The sequence below is a fragment of the Primulina huaijiensis genome, chromosome 5, assembly GCF_012295235.1.
Source record: "Primulina huaijiensis isolate GDHJ02 chromosome 5, ASM1229523v2, whole genome shotgun sequence".
NCBI classification, from domain to species: Eukaryota; Viridiplantae; Streptophyta; class Magnoliopsida; order Lamiales; family Gesneriaceae; genus Primulina; species Primulina huaijiensis.
In genome coordinates, this window is record NC_133310.1 from 17,834,209 (window position 1) to 17,852,084 (window position 17,876).

General features: G+C 35.8%; 3 protein-coding genes across 8 annotated transcripts; 1 reads left to right on the plus strand and 2 right to left on the minus strand.

Annotated features, from left to right (window-relative positions):
• The first annotated feature begins 3,264 nt into the window (after window positions 1-3,264).
• LOC140976735 (pentatricopeptide repeat-containing protein At5g39680) lies at window positions 3,265-6,904 on the plus strand. Of its 6 annotated transcripts, none has more exons than XM_073441019.1 (3): window positions 3,265-5,789; window positions 5,891-6,149; window positions 6,486-6,904. In XM_073441019.1, the coding sequence occupies exon 1, from the start codon at window positions 3,624-3,626 to the stop codon at window positions 5,676-5,678; it is 2,055 nt and encodes a 684-aa protein (XP_073297120.1). In that variant the 5' UTR covers window positions 3,265-3,623; the 3' UTR covers window positions 5,679-5,789; window positions 5,891-6,149; window positions 6,486-6,904. The 6 variants fall into 6 exon arrangements, with proteins under 6 accessions (XP_073297120.1, XP_073297121.1, XP_073297118.1 ...); XM_073441020.1 differs by having other exon boundaries at window positions 6,493-6,904; XM_073441017.1 differs by having other exon boundaries at window positions 5,891-5,957; window positions 6,023-6,904.
• Window positions 6,828-10,212, minus strand: LOC140976736 (protein THYLAKOID FORMATION1, chloroplastic-like). The gene is made up of 5 exons (XM_073441023.1): window positions 9,961-10,212; window positions 9,055-9,322; window positions 8,500-8,716; window positions 7,545-7,660; window positions 6,828-7,196 (listed from the first exon to the last, which is right to left on the minus strand). Exons 1-5 carry the CDS (start codon window positions 10,145-10,147, stop codon window positions 7,100-7,102), a joined length of 885 nt encoding a protein of 294 aa, XP_073297124.1. The 5' UTR covers window positions 10,148-10,212; the 3' UTR covers window positions 6,828-7,099.
• Window positions 10,213-12,442: 2,230 nt separating this feature from the next.
• On the minus strand, window positions 12,443-13,444 carry LOC140977695 (zinc finger BED domain-containing protein DAYSLEEPER-like). Its single transcript, XM_073442440.1, has 3 exons — window positions 13,148-13,444; window positions 12,729-13,047; window positions 12,443-12,620 (listed from the first exon to the last, which is right to left on the minus strand). Exons 1-3 carry the CDS (start codon window positions 13,442-13,444, stop codon window positions 12,502-12,504), a joined length of 735 nt encoding a protein of 244 aa, XP_073298541.1. The 3' UTR covers window positions 12,443-12,501.
• Between the last annotated feature and the right edge of the window lie 4,432 nt (window positions 13,445-17,876).

Here is a 17,876-nt window from a genome sequence, read left to right on the forward strand (position 1 = left end):
TTTGAAGTCGAAATCTATACGTGTAGTAGAATAGCCGACAAGAAACTCATATTCGAAGTCGGAATTGAATTATGTTATGATTTCAATTTGATATGAAATTTCAAAGTTTCAAAAGATATTTGAAACTTATATTGTTGATTTTGAATGATGTTATTGATTGAAATGAATATGTTATTGATGTAGATAGAATATTATACTGAAATCTTCAAGCTACATCAATTGGAAACGAAGAATTGAGGTATTTTGCGATCGGGTAACATACGACAGGTATCTGTATTATATGATATATGTTTGATTGATTGGATTGAGATACATGTCTATATGCCTTATTTGTTGAGTTGATGTGGCATACATGACATGCACATTGAGCTATGATCCTTGGATACCCCGATATGATTTGATTTGATTCTGGGGTTTGTGAACGCAATGCTATGTTTGGTATTACATGACCCTTAAATCATAGTCATTTGTGACCTCGATGATTGATTAAGATTTGGGATTTGATGGCGCTTTGTCGACGCTATCATACGATTATCCCTGATTGAGCCGGTGTGCCAGCTCGAGCATTGATTTGATAGCGATTCGATTGACTCTGACATGTGCTCAGTGGATGGGCATTTGACCTGATACCTCCACGACATACATGCATTGCATATCATATATCATTGTTTAGCTATCTGTGGTTTATATTGTGGTTGCTTCAGACTGAGCTTTGCTCACCCCAGATGGGGCTGTTTTTGTCTTTATATGTGGACAATGACAGGTACTCCAGGATATCAAGAGACCGGAGATGGTACTTCTGGAGGGAGTCACAGTTTGAGTTGAGGTTTCGTGGTCTTTCCCAGTATATATGTTATGTATCTATATACCGGGGCATGTCCCGAGGATATGATTTGTTGTTGTATGATTTGTTTTGATTATGTGTGGGCAGATTTTATGATGTGAGATGAAATACTATTTTTAGTATTCAAATAACTTATTTTTGGCTCATTGTAAAGAAATTTTAAACATGTTTTCCGCTGTAATTAATTAACCCTAATCAAATTGCATTGTAATAACGATTAAGAGTTAAGGGCCCCACAAATGGATACCCTAAAGGAGACAAATTTAGTCTCAAACAATGCCCCAAGAATGATTTTGAGGAGAAAGAAATGCAGAATATTCCATATGCATTTGCAGTAGGCAGTCTTATATATGCTCATGTTTGTACACATCCAAATATGTTGTACGTGACAGGAATGTTGGGAAGATATCTAAGTAATCCAGGAGTGGAATATAAGAAAGCGGTCAAAAGAATATTACGGTACCTACAGAGAAAAAACATCACATGCTCATATATCGGAGGTTGGATCATCTTGAATCATTGGGTATACTGGCTCTGATTTTACTGGATGCTAAGATAGTATGAAATCTACGTCAGGACACATATATCTCTTTGTTGGAGGTGTCATTTCTTGGAAGAGTAATAAATAGTCTCTTATAACATCTTCCACTGTGGCAACTGAGTTTGTAGCATGTTATGAGGCATCCGATCATGGAATATGACTAAAAAATTTTGTTACGGGATTGCGCATTGTTGATGGCATTTAAAGGCCACTAAGAATACTTTATGACAATAAATCAGCAATTATGTGTTACAATAACAACATGAGGTCGATGAAATCAAAACATATTGGTATCAAATTCCTGATTAAAAAAAAAAGAATTGAGAGTGACGAATTGTCTATTGAGTATATCGGTACAAACTCCATGGTTGCGCATCCGCTTAGTAAGGGATTACCATCCAAACGGTTTCATGAGCACACTGCTCGTTTGGGTGTTATATCAATTGAGGAATTCAGTTTCAGTCGGAGTTTGTTACTTTAAATTTTTTTCTGTTGTAGACATTTTCAGTTACAGGTATGTAAATTTATTTTCTGCAGAAATAAATTTCAAGATAGGTCACACTTTGATTATGATTTAAAATTTGATCTCATAAATGAGGTTTAGCCGACCATGAACAACATTACTAATTCAATTTGACATTTGAATTAATTTAATTATGTAAATACTTTATGATGGACTAAACTTATCTAATATATTCAATAAATGAAATAACTTGAGAAACTTGCACTAAATCTGCGAATCACCCCAAAATGAGGTTCAAAGTTTATTTTTGGCTTGAAATCGAATTTCCTCTACTTCGCTTTCCTTCTCAATATTTGTACGACCGAAAATAATGATATGTATCAGCCAAATTACATTGAATTAAGAGGCGGTGCTGAGCAAGTGTTTTACTCATTTTCCTACTATCAAGCACTTTACATTTTAATAGAGTATTTTTAAAATTTAATGTATTATCTTAAAATATATTTGACTATTTTAAAATTTAACATTTTTCACTCTCTCATTTCAATTCTAATCACAATTAAGTACATCATGAGTTACTGTACAACTCATAATTTCATAATTAATGTTATAAGGTCATTTGGCCTCACATAAATTATCTAACAACACGGATTACATTAGACCAGAAGTAGCATGTCGATGTTTTTTACGCTTATGACTCAAGTTGCAAGTGTGTTTGTTGCAATACGTGCGAACAACAAAATAGAGTGAGTCTTTCTCCATCTTTGTAGCGCGAATTTTCCAAGTACAACTATCATTTACACATCGAATATGATAAATGGATATGTTAGATTTAAATGCTCTGAATTCGAAAGACGACTTGATTGCAAGAAATACAATTTATTTTTGAATTTTTCCTTGCTGGAAAATACATGTTCGATCCATCGTCCTCTTTTTCTACCTCAACATGAAGCACGTGTATCATATGTAGACCCTCAAAACACAGATACGCATGCAGAATTCTATCATCAATATTAATATAAAATGGGTGAGTATTGTATTTCTTTCGGGGAAGTTGGTGAAAAATCCCCGATCAAAATATTTTTTTGGGTTTACTCCCTACCCACAAAATTGTGGTACTATGTCATACAAATTGTGGTACACATCATGTGGAAATGTGGTACACTTCATGTAGAAATGTGGTACTAAAAAAGTACCTAGGGACTGAACACTAAAAAAAAAGACGGCTGGGACTGATCCCCAATTTCCCGTATTTCAGAACAATTGACAAATAACTTAATTTTGATTTATTCATATCACAAGATGTTAAGTATCTAAAAGAGATAATGATCATAAAGATTCGTTAACAAAAATATTCAAGACACAATTCATATTAAATGCAATCAAACGCATCTCGATAGGGATTTTAGCTTAGAATTGCATCACATCCAATCTGGGAAGATCTTGATTTAGTCGAATACAGTGCAAAATGGTTGACATAGCAGTCGAAATAGCAGAATATCAAAGATGTACATCTATCTGGACTGGAATTTTACTAACGTAGAATCTCTTACAGTCAAATTCATTTTCACTGAAATAGCATTCAAGACGTACAACAGAAATCGAAAGGGCGAAGGTAACGTTACTTACTTCATTGTTCTTCTTCGATGAATGAGCAGAATGTGCAAAACGTGAGAGGTAAGAGTACCCAAGGTTCTTGATTTGTGCAGATCATTGGGTATAATTTGCGACTTGGTGATGTCAAAATTTGAATTCCCCTTTCACGGACTCCGGCCATGTTAAACCTCAAGAACATAAGAAAGTTCTTAAAAGCTTCATCAGATGTTAAAAACCTCAAACTCGGTAAAAGCATTCATGCCCAGTTGATTATATCCAATCGGTTATCAAGAGACCATGTAATTGAGAAGAACTCTTTGATCAATCTTTACTCAAAATTTGGTGAAACAGTGACTGCACGCCAACTATTTGATAAAATGTTGAAAAAGAATATTGTTTCATGGGGTAGTTTAATGGCTGGATATTTGCACCACGGTTCTGAAGCAGAGGTTCTTATGCTGTGTAGGAACATGCTCAAAGAGGATAAACTGGACCCAAATAAGTTTATTCTAGCAACTGTTATTTCGTGTTGTTCTAAACGTGGGTTTCTTGATGAAGGTCGGCAATGCCATGGCTATGCTCTGAAATCTGGATTGATGATTCACTCATATATAAAGAATGTGCTTGTATTGTTGTATTCAACGTGGTCGGCTGTGAAAGAGGCTATGCAGGTTTTGGATTCTGCTCCTCGATCGGATATTTGTACCTATAATTCTCTTTTAAGTGGTCTATTAGATCAAGGGTATATGAAGGAAGCATCAGATGTTCTGGGCATGATGATGGGTGAATGCGAGATTAAAGAGTGGGACACTATAGCATTTGTTAATGTCTTCGGATTCTGTACTCTCTTCAAGGATTTATATTTGGGCAGACAGATTCACAACATAGTATCGAAGATTGGTGTGGATTGTGATTTGTTTGTTGGTAGTGCCACCCTAGATATGTATGGAAAATGTGGTGAAATATATTCCATGAGGAAAGTTTTCGACAGCTTGCAAACTAAAAATGTGGTTACCTGGACTTCACTATTATCAGCTTATATGCAGAATGAGCTCTTCGAAGAAGCACTGAAACAGCTTGCTCATATAGATCTTGAGGATGTTGTTCCGAATGAATACACGTTTGCCGTGCTTTTGAACTCATGTGCTGGTTTGTCAGCTGTTGGATGCGGTAAATTATTACATGCACGCGTCGAGAAGATAGGGATGAATTATTACACTAATGTGGGAAATGCTGTGATTTACATGTATTCGAGGTGTGGCCTAATTGAAGATGCCCAAAGTGCTTTCAGACTTATCTTATTTCCGGATGTCATATCTTGGAACTCAATGATTTCTGGTTGCTCCAACCACGGACTTGGTGAGGAGGCCTTGACTGTGTTTCAACAGATGTTAGCAGCAAAACAAAGACCAAATTATGTAACTTTTGTTGGGGTGCTATCTGCTTGTGCCTCCTTAGGTAGGGTAGATGAAGGGTTTTACTATATGGATCATATGATGCCAGAGATCGGCATTGAACCTGGATTAGAGCATTACACCTGTATTGTGGGGCTTCTGTGCAGGGCAGGAAGGCTTGATGAGGCTGATAACTTTATGAGATCAAAACCAATAAGATGGGATGTCGTTGCGTGGAGAACTTTGCTTAATGCATGTTATGTTCACCGGAATTATGGTTTGGGAAAAAGAGTTGCAGAAATTGTACTGCATATGAACCCCAATGATGTAGGAACGTATATCTTGATGTCAAATCTGCATTCGAAAGCAAAGAGATGGGATAAAGTGGTGGTAGTACGAAAGGTGACGAGAGAAAGGAAGATAAAGAAAGAGCCTGGACTGAGCTGGATAGAAATAAGAAATGACACGCATATATTTGTTTCAGACGATAACAAACATTTGGAATCCGTTCAGATTCGTGAAAATGTAAATAAACTGTTGGCTGAGATTAAATCTCTAGGTTATCTTCCAGATACAGCTTCTGAGTTGCACGATGTGGAAGACGAACAAAAAGAGGATTATCTCAGTTACCATAGTGAGAAGTTAGCTATATCATATGGACTGATGAAAACACCTCCAGGAACACCAATCCGTGTGATCAAAAACCTAAGAATGTGTGATGATTGTCATTCTGCTGCTAAATATATCTCAAAGGCCACAAAGAGAATGATAATTGTCAGAGATGTCCAACGTTTTCATCATTTTAGGGATGGAAGTTGTTCATGTGCTGACAACTGGTGAAATGAGGGATCTCTTTTAAAGGGATATTAGAGGAAAAATATTTTCTGATGCACCAGGTAGGCCATTTGATGATGCAGAAGATAGCCTGATCAAGCACATTTTCACTGCTCCGTAAGTTGTTCTTAACTCTTTATTTGATAAAAAAAATTTGATCTGTGGTTGAAGCACTAAATGTCTATTCATTTTGTTATGTTTCCTGGTTATTCTTGCAGTCCAGTGATACATTATGCAGGAGTACTCGCAAAGAAGATGGCTTGTAGCAAGTTTTGTACTGTTTAGGTACCATGGAATTTGATTTCTCCTAATTTAGCCGATTTGATATTCTGAAATCAGGATTCTTGTAGATATGCATGCATCAATGTCCTCTGCTTATGGTTTCCTCTTCCTAGTTTTCCACTCAGAGGGATGAGACGTGCTTATCGATTAATGATCATTCAACTCCCCAACTTTGCTGCATTCCTGACCCAAAAGGTATTTGTGTCATAGGACAATAAGAAAGCAAGAAATAAAACGACATACCTTTCAATTGACTGATTTAATCTTGCTGAGTGATATTCAAATTGGAAATCTAGTGGCAATGGCGAAATACATTGCAGAAGATGGCCAAAAGACATCATATGCATACTATTACGAGTTCATATGCACTTAGTAGGAGTAATGTGAAATACCAGTGTGTGGGTTTACACAAACGTGCTTGGCTATAAGATGCATGCATGTACCAAGTGTAGCGAAAGGAACGCATACCTTTTTCAAGTTGCTTACTTGTTAATATACTTCTGTGATACTAATTCTGCCCATCTAAACAAGCTCTTAGACTATACAAAAGAACATGGAAGGCCAATGCGATTACTCAAGCCGCAGGAAGTAGGAGGCATTTTGTAACCCATGCTTCGAGGGGGCATCTGCAGTAGCTGAGAAGGTTCAGCAGGAACCATAACTCCCCTTCTTCATAAGTTTTTCTATGGACATGTATATTTTCCTATACTGAAAAGAAAAAAGTGATTTAGTTCTCCTGTATGTTTTAGAAAGTTTTGAACTTCTATTTTTCACATTCCATTAATAATTTTCTAGCTCTGACGCTAGGTATCGAAAGCAATTTGGTGCATCGTCCTCAATATATAGGGTTCTTGGCTAAAAAGCTAAATGACATACTGAAATTCCTTTTGATAGTGAATGCCATTCAACATATTAAAATTAAATTACATTGTACACAAAAAAAATAAAAATACAAGGTTCTATAGATGCTAGCAGTCGATAATATCATCAGGATGTACGTAAAACCTCCAGATTCCAAAGTCTTCTCACCTGATGTGGCCTCTATTCTAACATCTACTTGAACTTTGGATAATAAAACGCTTGTCTTAGAGTTGATCCATGTCATTCTTCTCCGCGGTCGTTTGCATGTAACAGAAGCGTACTATTTACCGGTCCGCAGATTGGTACTCAACTGAAAATTTTTTGACAGCCTCGTTAGCCTTCTTAGATTCTTCCGCCCGTTCTTCGATTTTCTTTTTCTCCCTGAAACCAAATATAAGTGGAGGATGTGTTATTAAAAGGGCATGCTAATTTGCGAGGAGAAAGCTTATTAAGCTTGTGCCACTGACAAGCATATTGATGAATACAGGTATAATAAACTCCAAAAGGAAAATCATAAAATGATAAGTAGAAATAAGCAGCCTGAGAATGAGGAAGTAATTTACACTTGAATCGATATCCTTGCTAAATTAATTGAAAAAAGAAAATAAACCTATAAAAAAAACGAATTCTAGGAGTAGCAAAAGGAATAACCAGTCCAAATTAATTTAACGCATTTATACAATGGATGAACAGCTAATATTAAGACATTTGACGAAGAGAACCTTATACCTGTCGACATACTCTTTTAAAAGTTCTTTTGCTTGAACCAGTTTGGAAAGCAAATTGCGATAGACATCAAGATCCCGATCAACGCTTTTCTTATTCACATTTAGAGCGGCACAAAGCTGCCAAGCATAAAAAATATATAACATTACACTGAACGCAAATACTCATTTGTATGATTTTATTCTCTTTAATGTGATAATAATGGCCGGAGGCTACATTCATATTTCCTCAGTTGCACGGCAATTTATGTTTTTATTAATAAACTGATTTGGTGATTTCAATAAACTCACTCATGGTATTGGCCCCGCCATCTCAGCCCATGTCTTGATTTTGGTTTAAAAAAATGTGATGACAAACAAGCTAAGGTGGTACTTTTACTATTACGAACTGGGAAACTAAAACAATGAGAAGGCATCAATAGCCTGTTCTTCTAGGTTATACACCATGGTGCCAGGGAAATGAGGAAAGTCTTGATGCATCCCCATCTAAAGTTCTTCCATATTCCAGTTTGAGTTGCCCATGAAAAACTCGGAAGCGTAAAGAAAGAAAGCTGTTGGGCAATCGGAATAGATCTAAGAAAGAAAGTAAAGCAAGATGGGCGTTTCCCATATCCACATCACCTTTCTAGTGTGTGCTTTACCGTAAGGGGACTTCTCAAGAGATGAACTTTACGATAAAATCAAATTTCATGGCAAACAAAATTTTAGCTTGAGGTTTTGCATATTTTATGATTCCTGGAAACATCAATAATCAGGCACCGACTGTTCGCATGATGGTTTTGTCTAGACTCGGCACACATTACCAATATGGAGATGTTTAACGGGCTTCGCAAACACATCCACGAACTGAAACATCTTCTCAATCCTCAGCTAAATGTGCCCTTCAGGAAGTTACTTCATGAGCACTATGCGGAAGAATACCTACAACCAGAGTAGCAACAATAGGCAAAGAATATCACCTTTTCTAATACGATTGGCTCAGTGGCATTTGCTAACTCAAGCAGGCGGAAGAGACCAACCGCAAAGAAGCGGCTGTAGCTGAAACTTCTTGTGCTCCCCGCTCTTTCAGCAATATCTTTCAAATAGCCTTCAACTTCTCCTTCTCTTGATCCAAAATCAACTAAAGTGCTAGAAGATTGAGCACGGGCCCATTCTTCTATTTTCACAGCATCAGCCCTGTCGTATAAAAATGCTACAAGAAATTACACTAGTCGCTTGAAATCCGAGAGAAGTCTGTCCCAAAGATAGCAAAAGGTATTTTTCTATATGGAAAAAAAAACACTTTTGGACAAAGTTTTGATAAATTAAATAATATTCAGAATTTACAAATATCAAGTCTGTGGCAGAGAAGACGCCTCATAGTTCTAGATAAATAATGTACAATCAAAATTGAAATTACCCATTAACTTTGAAGCATAGTTATCCATTTTGAACTTGAGTTGCATCAGCAGTAAATGAACCCAACTAAACAAAAATGATAATAGCAAATGAACTGCAAAATATTTTACACCTGCCTGTATTGAGCAGGATCCTCCTTTAGAGCCTCGATGTAAGCTTTGAAAATGGCATCCCGATCCTCATCACTTGGGTAACCATCCATGAGTTGATCATACACAGTCACAAAGCCAAGTGCAAACACTGGATTGTACCGGTATGACCTCTTGTATCTCATCAAATGCTGCTGAACAATCAGCTCTTGCAGTACAGTGTTGTATATACTTGGAATTGGTCTTTTATAAGCCTTCAAGAAATTGAGCTTTGTTTCGGACACAGGAGGCACATCTGAAAAGTAAAGTATTTCCAGATAAAATTTCAGAAGCCACCCTAGAGTAAACCTAAACCGAATTAAAAATTCATCAAGAAAAAGTTTTCAGGAAAAGAACGAGGAAAATCAGAAAAATCATGTAAAATTATTATTACCACGTTTAAGAATCAATGATAGATTATCCTACGAAATATTTACACTCGCAAATAAAATGCAAGTACAGCAATTGGAGTATAACATACGAGGCAACAACAAGATCACTAAAAATGTCATCTGGTCGTCAGAATAGAACCACATCTTGGCACTTCTCGACCGTTAATTTATACACAAACAAAAAGTCATTATCAACTCAATCGATCTAATTTCTATGTGAAAAGCATAGAACAAAAAAAACAAGCCAATAACAAACAAACAAACCAAAAAAATAATAATAAACTGCCTTCAAATTGTATATCCAATTCTGAATTCAGTGTTGGCTACAGTACACGTTTCTCCTTAATCTCTTCTTTTCACTAATTCGTAACATCTAAAATTTTGTAATGAAAATTATCACGCTATCACGAAGCATTGGGAAGCTTCACACACTCCCTGCAGCAATTTCAGAAAACCAACAGAATTCAGCACCAAATTGAATTAAAAAAAAGCTGAAACCTGCCTGTGGTAGAGGACATGCAATGAACCACCATACGGGAACTCGAACTCGAAGCACGAAAACTGCACGAATCATACGACGCCACACCACGGAACCTAACAGCGTCGAAATTCAAAGGCAACAGAGTATGGAATTTCCGGTCGGATGATTGAGCGATAGCAGTGATTGATACTGAAGTAACGGTCGCCATTACAGAGTAAATGAAGATCAGTTCAGAGTGGGGATTGGTTCGGATTGAAGGGTTATCCTGGTGGGATTGTTTAAAATTTCCCGAGTCACCCAATAAGAAATCGACACGTAGGCCTACGCGTATAGGTTTTTTGCCTATGAAAAAAGCGTATGGATGTATTTTCGTAATATATTTTCATAACCTTAAAATACGAGTTCGGAAGGAACATGAAAAAAAAGACTCGAATTGTACTATCATTCCGTCATCTCAGAATGAAAGAAGTGATCTCATAGTTTTTTATATATGAAAATACGTTGTCAGATGCTCGATTTTCTTTTTCTATTGAGTTCGAACATGTGCTCGAGAGATAATTGTTTATATACTGATAAGAGATATTTGAATTCTTAGCAACACCGTGCACAATAGAGTCATCGTGCAACGGTATGAGTCCACATGATACACGGTTCTACTGTGCACCTTATATTTAACAAATTTATATGCTTCCGCTAGCTAGTTTTATTTCCATGGAACAAGCTCACAAAGTAATTTTTGGGTTCATTAATTAATCATGTAATTATTTAAGCATTTGGTGTTGGGCTTTTAAATTCAATATTGAACATTTTACATCATAACTAGACGACGCTTGCTTATTTATACCCAATTTATGTTGAAACAGTTTTTCTTTATTAAAGAAAAATGTGTAGTGCCCAAATTCAGTACACGTATAACTCATGTATTTATTTAAATATTAAATCATTTATTTAAATTTAAAATGAGCTTTAGCCATGCATAATTTATTTAAATGCATTACTTTAAATTACTTATGTTTATGTGATGCACGTTAAAATATTTTTCGAGTTTCATGTTTCAGGCGATTATTCGAGACGGGATCGAGGAAAATACCGGTGATGATTTTTTTTGCAAAATTTTAATGTGGTATTTTATTTTAAGTTGAGGTTGGGGCATATTAATTAATTTATTAAGTTTCAGCATTTTTAAAGCCTAAATTATGTATTTAGTGAGTTTAGAATTTTTAAAACTTTTAAAGTTGGCTTTGTGCACTTTATTTTTGTGAAAAGGAGAATTTATAAAATTAGTGTATATTTTATTTCAAATAAAGGAATTGTTGAGTTAGTGCTTGATTTAACATTAATTAGTGGTTAAATTTTAATTAAGCAATTTTCACTCCCTAAATTTCTACCTAACTCACGCACACACCCTTTCTACACACACACTCACGCAACACACACACACACACACAATTTTTTGCACTCCTATTTCAGATTTTTAGAGGTAAAAACTTAGGGTTCTTGAGAGCAAGAGCAGCCGCTCCTCCCTCTTCAATTTCCCAGCAAGTTTGCGTCACTTTTCTTCAAGAAAAATCGAGCCACGTCCGTCCCAGAAGTTTGAGTGAAAATACACGTGTGATGTATAGAAGTTTGAGCGATGATGTTTGAATCAATTTTTAAACGAATTTTGGATCACAAATAATGATTTTTGCTGTCATTTTAAATACTGAGATTTTTCGGTCGCTTTTCTGGAAAAACTTTCAACATATGAAACGTAGAAATTTTTGATACCTTTGATTTGATATAAGATTCAAAATTTTTGGATGAAAGTTGAGTGAGATATGACGTTTTTCGTGGGACTGCTCAAACTGCGTTTTCTGAAAATATATGATAGTGATGTGTTCTTGAAGTTTTATGGTTGCAGGCTTCGTTGGAGATTGACGGGTGATCGCTGCTGCGTTTAGGTATGTGGTTGACGTTTTGTTTCACGTCGTTAGACACTTAGGAGAACGAGTAGTCGTGAAAACTATTTTGGTGTCAAAGTTTGAGTTTATGGGTTTTATTGTGTTGCGTGGGGTGCGTCGTTTCTTTGGGAACGTTTGGGATATTTTATGGAGTCGAGTCAGTTTCATAGTGTCCTAGGATGAGTCTCGATAGATTGGTTCATGAATTGTATTTTTTTAAGGGTATTAAGAGGCAAATCGCGAGTCGCGAGTTTCAGTTAGACTTGTCAAAACGGGCTGGCGGGGTGGGCCAGCCCGCTATGCGTCGTAACCCGCCATTAGGCGGGGCGGGGCGGGCCAGCCCACCATTTTGGCGGGCCTCTAAATGGCCAACCCAGCCCAACCCACCTTGGGCCGCAAGTTACGCGGGCCGACCCGCTTATTTTTTTAAAAAAAAATTGCTAAACATCATTATAATAAACATACAAGAAAAATATACTTCGTCAAATAGTTTCATAAAATACTTGCAAACATTAAAAAAAAAATTAAAAAAACATACAACATAATCCATAAAAAGTAAAGTGTTTAAACCAAACATGAAGAAACTAAACAAATACTATAAAGTTCTCTCATTAAACTCCATTCAATCTTCATCTTCTACAATAGCTCCCTCCACTGTTTCTTCATCAAAAATTTCAACATCATTGGATCTTTCTCGAGATGAAGTTGTTTTGAAATTTGCACATTCATCATCATCTGCATCTAAAAGACACGAAGTAAGCCAATATATCAATTTAAGAAAATTTATATATATATATACATATATATATATATACATACATATATATATATATATAATAGTGAAATTACCATAAACATAACCACGCAACCAGTTACGCGTGCAAATAAGAGCTTGCACTTTTTCAGGAAGGATGCGACTTCTGTACTTGGTGAGCACATGAGCACCAATGGAAAAAGTTGACTCTGATACAACCGTAGTTATGGGGATAGACAAAATATCGCATGCCATCAATGAAAGTGAAGGGTATCGATGCTTATGATTCTTCCAATACTCCAAAACATCTAAATTTTGATAATATGCAAATTCAAGCTTTGGCTCCTCCAAATAAAGATCTAATTCAGATTTTCCCGCACTTCTAATGGTTTGACTCTCATATGCCATGATTTCCTACATCAATTAACTTATGGTAAAGCAATATATATATATAGAAACAAACCAAGGAGTGAATATAAGAAACAGAAAATAAATAAATCATTTTAATACTTACATCATATATTCTTTTGCCTTTATTTTTAATTTCTCCTCCACTTTGAGTATGTGAAATTGTTACAGAAGATGATCTTGGTTGTGAAGAACTTGTCTGATTGACGTTAGAATACTGCTCAAAAAGTTTATACAACTTTGTCTTCACAATCAACATCTTCTCTTGGCATTTGATAGGATCATCATCAAGCTTCGAATAAAAAAACTCTAACATAGAAAACTTTATTCGTGGGTCAAAAATAACCCCAAATGCAAGCACCACACTATATTGATTCCAATACTTATCAAACTTCTCTTTCATCCTTTTACACGTATCACTTACCACCAAATTTTCATTTGACAAGTTCTCATTTAACAAAACCTCGATCTTCCAAACTTGCATAAAGTACAAATTTGATGTAAGATAAGAAGAACCCGAGATCAAATTAGTAGTATCATAAAATGGCTCAAGAAATTCACATATTTTTTCTCCTCTTTTTCACTCTTCACTTGAAAGACAATATTTATAATTATTATCATTCAATTGAAGAGAAGAAAATGCCTTTTTATGTTTGATGGCACTATCCAACATCAAATATGTTGAATTCCAACGAGTAGGCACATCCAATCTCAAACCAATACTACTTTCAATGTTACCAACTGCTCTCACACAATCTTCAAATTTTCTCATCCTACCCTCTGAGCCTTTCACATACTTGACAGATTCTCTAATTTTATTCAAAGCTACACTAGCTATTTTGAGACCTTCTTGGACAATGAGATTCAATATATGAGCAGAACAACGAACATGAAAAAATTCACCATCACACAACAAGCTATCATGCAACGAGAGTCGTTCTTTCAAAATGCCTTGCATATTATCATTACTTGATGCATTATCCAATGTCAAAGAGAAAACTTTTTTCTCAATCTGCCATTCCTTCAAAAATCCAAACAATTTTGATGTCAATTCGACTCCTGAGTGTGGAGGAGGCATATGAGCAAAGCTAAGTATTTTACTATTCAATTTCCAATCATCATCAACAAAGTGGGCACTCAAGCAAATGTATCCCTCACTAGTGCATGCAGTCCATACATCTGAAGTTAAACAAATTCTATTTTTTATGTTAGCCAAAGTTTGCCTAAGTTTCTCTTTCTCTCTCATGTAGATTCTTGAAATGTCAGAAACAAGTGTATTTCTGGAAATACAAAGCACATCAGGATTTATATATTTAACCCAAGCTCTAATATCATCATACTCGATAAAAGAAAATGGCAAATCATGCTTAATAACAGCAGCAGCTAATAACTCACGTGAAATTTTTTGATCTATTTTTTTGGACCTCATGTTCCCATCATGATCAATAATCATTTGTCTAACATCATGAAATTTTAAAATTTTTCAATTTTGAAGATGACGCCTTAATGTAGAAGTCCCGTATTATTTTCCCCCACATTTATACTCTTTCTTGCATGCCTTACATTTGGCTCTTTGTATACCATCTTGACCAATCTCTTTTTTCGTAAAATAATTCCAGACATCAGAATATTCTTTAGGCTTTTTTGATGTAGCTTCCTCCTGACCATGCTTGTTGTTTCTGATTTCCTCATAATCATCTATGTTAATACTTTTGTTTATATTAGAATCCATAATATGCAAATACAATAATGAAAAATATTACTCATCATTGCTCAAAAAAATTTCCAGAAAGTAGTGAAAAATATTACTCATTATTACTAATTCTGATTTTGATTAAAAATAAAATGCTTTCCAGAAAGTATTAAATTTCAAATTATTGGAATAAATTATACCAGCTTTCTAATATTCCTGAATCTGAAATCAAATATACCAGTGATTCATTTCAAATTAAAGGAGAGAAAAATAAAATCACAAAGGGAAGAGTAATAAAGACATGTAGGGAAGGTTGATTTTAATTATCATCAAAAAACCTAGTGATTTATTACCATCAAAAAACTGAGACAAAAAATTTTTGTCATTGTCATATCACAAAATAAGACATGTAGGAAAGGTTGATTTTTAATCCAGATCCAGTTATCATTATCCTCGAAACATACCGGAACAGATTCTTTACACCGACTAATTCGAAATAAGACCCATTATTATGAAAGAATTATGTCAATCGAGCCTACAATTATCTGAAAAGATGAAGATTCTGTGTATAGAAAAGGGGTCATTTACAACAACTCAGTCCTAATCCATCTTGGTAAGGAACGAGAAAAAGGAAAATTCAAAACTATGGCCTGTAGCCACCGAAAAACTCTCTTTCCTTTATATTTCCTCAAAATCTGTTAAAACCCCAACAATCCGAAGACTTTAGTAGGCTACTGAGATTTAGCCATTTTCATATTCTCAATTCACTCCCAATCCCAAAAAATTATCTAACAACTTCACAAACTTAATATTTACAATTTCAGAGACTGATCTTTCATATCAAGTGTTTCCACAAATCTACTAGCTTTGCACTTCCATAACCCCTAATTCACTTCAAATTTATTTCTGCTACCTCTATAGAAAAAGCTCAAAAAAATATACTCATCATTGCTCAAAAAAATTACATCTTTGTGTTACAGGCTATCTTAAATATTCAGATTATTAAGGACCACAAATGGCCATCCAAGAATCGGCTAATTGAAAGACACGGAGTCCAGAGTCATACACTAACTATGACAAATGCCATGTCCACTAAATAGAGAGAGAGAGAGAGAAACGAGAAATGAGAAATGAGAGAGAGACGAGAAATGATAACAAAATCAAGCCCCCAAATTCAGTCAAAATCGATGATGAAACTTACACTCACAGTTGCTGATAGAAGGAGCCAGGCAATCGGCAGATTTACTCACTTGAGAGAAGGAGCAGATTTACTGCACGTAGTGGGCAGATTTACTCATTTAAAAAAATAAAACCCTACCCTAATTTGTTGGGCCAGCCCGCCCCGTTTAGGCCCGCCCTTGTCCCGCAACCCAAACGGGCTCAGCCCATTTGGCCCGCCTTCAAATGGGCTGCTATTTTATCAACCCAACCCGCTCAAATTTTATGGCAGGGCGGGCTAGACCGACGGGCCTGGCCCAATTTGACAAGTCTAATTTCAGTACACTCGGCGCCTGAGCGGTAATTTCTTACCGCCCGAGCGCCACTCATTCTGTCTAAGAGTAGAGCTTCAGAAATCTCGACGCCCGAGCGGTAATTTCTTACCGCCCGAGCGCCACTCCTTCTGTCCGAATATTTGGTTTCCCCTTCTTTTCAAGTTCAAATAATGAGTTCATGTCTTTTATGGTTGAGAAATGTTCACACGTCGTCTTAGAGCTTGTTTCGGGGTTTGATGTCATGGTTAGTACGATTAAACAAGGTCAAGTCCCGAGTGATCTAGAATGTCATAAGCTATTTATGCGCTTCGGTGGTGAGCTCGAGTACCTACGCCTAAGTTATGCAAGTTAAGTGTTGAAATTCACGTTAGTATGTTGCAGCAGTAGCCCCAAGCGAGATCCAACGAATCATTCAATGCCAAAGTAAGTATATTGACGTGCAAAAGAAAATATTTTAAGTTTTTGAGGTATGCTAAATGTCTTGTGACCAAATTATGAATGGGTTTGGAAGTCGGTGAACGTGGCCGAGGACCTCTCCACCCCGTTAAAGCATGAACGGGTTTAGATCAGGATTGGAAAGCGTTAAAGCATGAACGGGGACCAATCCACCCGTTAAAGCATGAACGAGAATCTCGTGTATGTGACAGTGGATACGTCCCTGTCAGCCCAGTACTGTGGTTTGTCTGATCAGGCATTTATTATGTATGGGTCACTTGCTTTGAAACATGCCTCTACGCAAAATGATGAAGTATGTATGTTCAAATATGTTCAAGTATGCAAGCATGTTTAAGAAAAGTTTTTATGATTATGGCACGTCTATATTATGCTATTATGATCACGCTCAAGTACGTTTATGTTATCAAGTTCAGATTTATATTTCCAATATGTACGCTCTATTTTGAAGTTGTGTGTGGTTTTACTACGTATTACTCATTACTTCCAGTTTATACGTGTTGAGTCTTTAGACTCACTAGACTTGATCGATGCAGGTGATGAGTATGTTGAGGAGGCTAGGGGTGGAGACCAAGGAGCTGGCTTGGACTGAGCGGGAGGCTAAACCCGAGGACCGCCATGTTTTGAAGATTTATGCAATGATCAAAATACTCTGATTTATGTTTTGGTTATGAGATTTTAAACTAACACTTTTAGCAAACTTTATTTGTGATCTTTGTATTACAAATATTTTGGATGAATAGCTTTTGATTGAAGGTTTACTTCTTATTGAAGAAAATTTTTATTTTTCTGCAAATTTTAAATAGTTTAAAAGTACGGTACGTTACACAATGAGTTTCGATATATTGGGTATATTTATATTTATAGAAGTTTTAATTTTCGTGCTTATCTTATTAATCTTTAGTTTAGTTTATGCACGGCGAAATGAGACATTGGAATGGTCTTAGCTCCCGAATATTCACGTTCCAAGGTGGTGGAGTAGCGGAGACCGGCATTTAAGGAACAACATGATCCCTAGAATCAACTTCACGACAACTCCAAAATGCTCTATGCGATTATGCAGATTGCTTAGTTCATATATAGTAATATTTCTATTTTATTTCGTTGCATTTTCAGTAATATTTTAGGATTAAACTATTCTATTTTCAACAACTGTCATATCAATATAATTATCTCTTCTATTTCATTTTTTTCAT

Coding starts and splice junctions, on each gene's coding strand:
- LOC140976735 (XM_073441016.1), top strand. CDS start 3,624: ATGTTAAACCTCAAGAACATAAGAAAGTTCTTAAAAGCTTCATCAGAT.
- LOC140976736 (XM_073441023.1), bottom strand. CDS start 10,147: ATGGCGACCGTTACTTCAGTATCAATCACTGCTATCGCTCAATCATCC. Junction 9,323..9,960: donor TTGCATGTCCTCTACCACAG/GCAGGTTTCAGC, acceptor TTTACTTTTCAG/ATGTGCCTCCTGTGTCCGAA. Junction 8,717..9,054: donor GAGGATCCTGCTCAATACAG/GCAGGTGTAAAA, acceptor TTTATACGACAG/GGCTGATGCTGTGAAAATAG.
- LOC140977695 (XM_073442440.1), bottom strand. CDS start 13,444: ATGAAAGAGAAGTTTGATAAGTATTGGAATCAATATAGTGTGGTGCTT. Junction 13,048..13,147: donor AAGGCAAAAGAATATATGAT/GTAAGTATTAAA, acceptor TAATTGATGTAG/GAAATCATGGCATATGAGAG. Junction 12,621..12,728: donor GTTGCGTGGTTATGTTTATG/GTAATTTCACTA, acceptor CGTGTCTTTTAG/ATGCAGATGATGATGAATGT.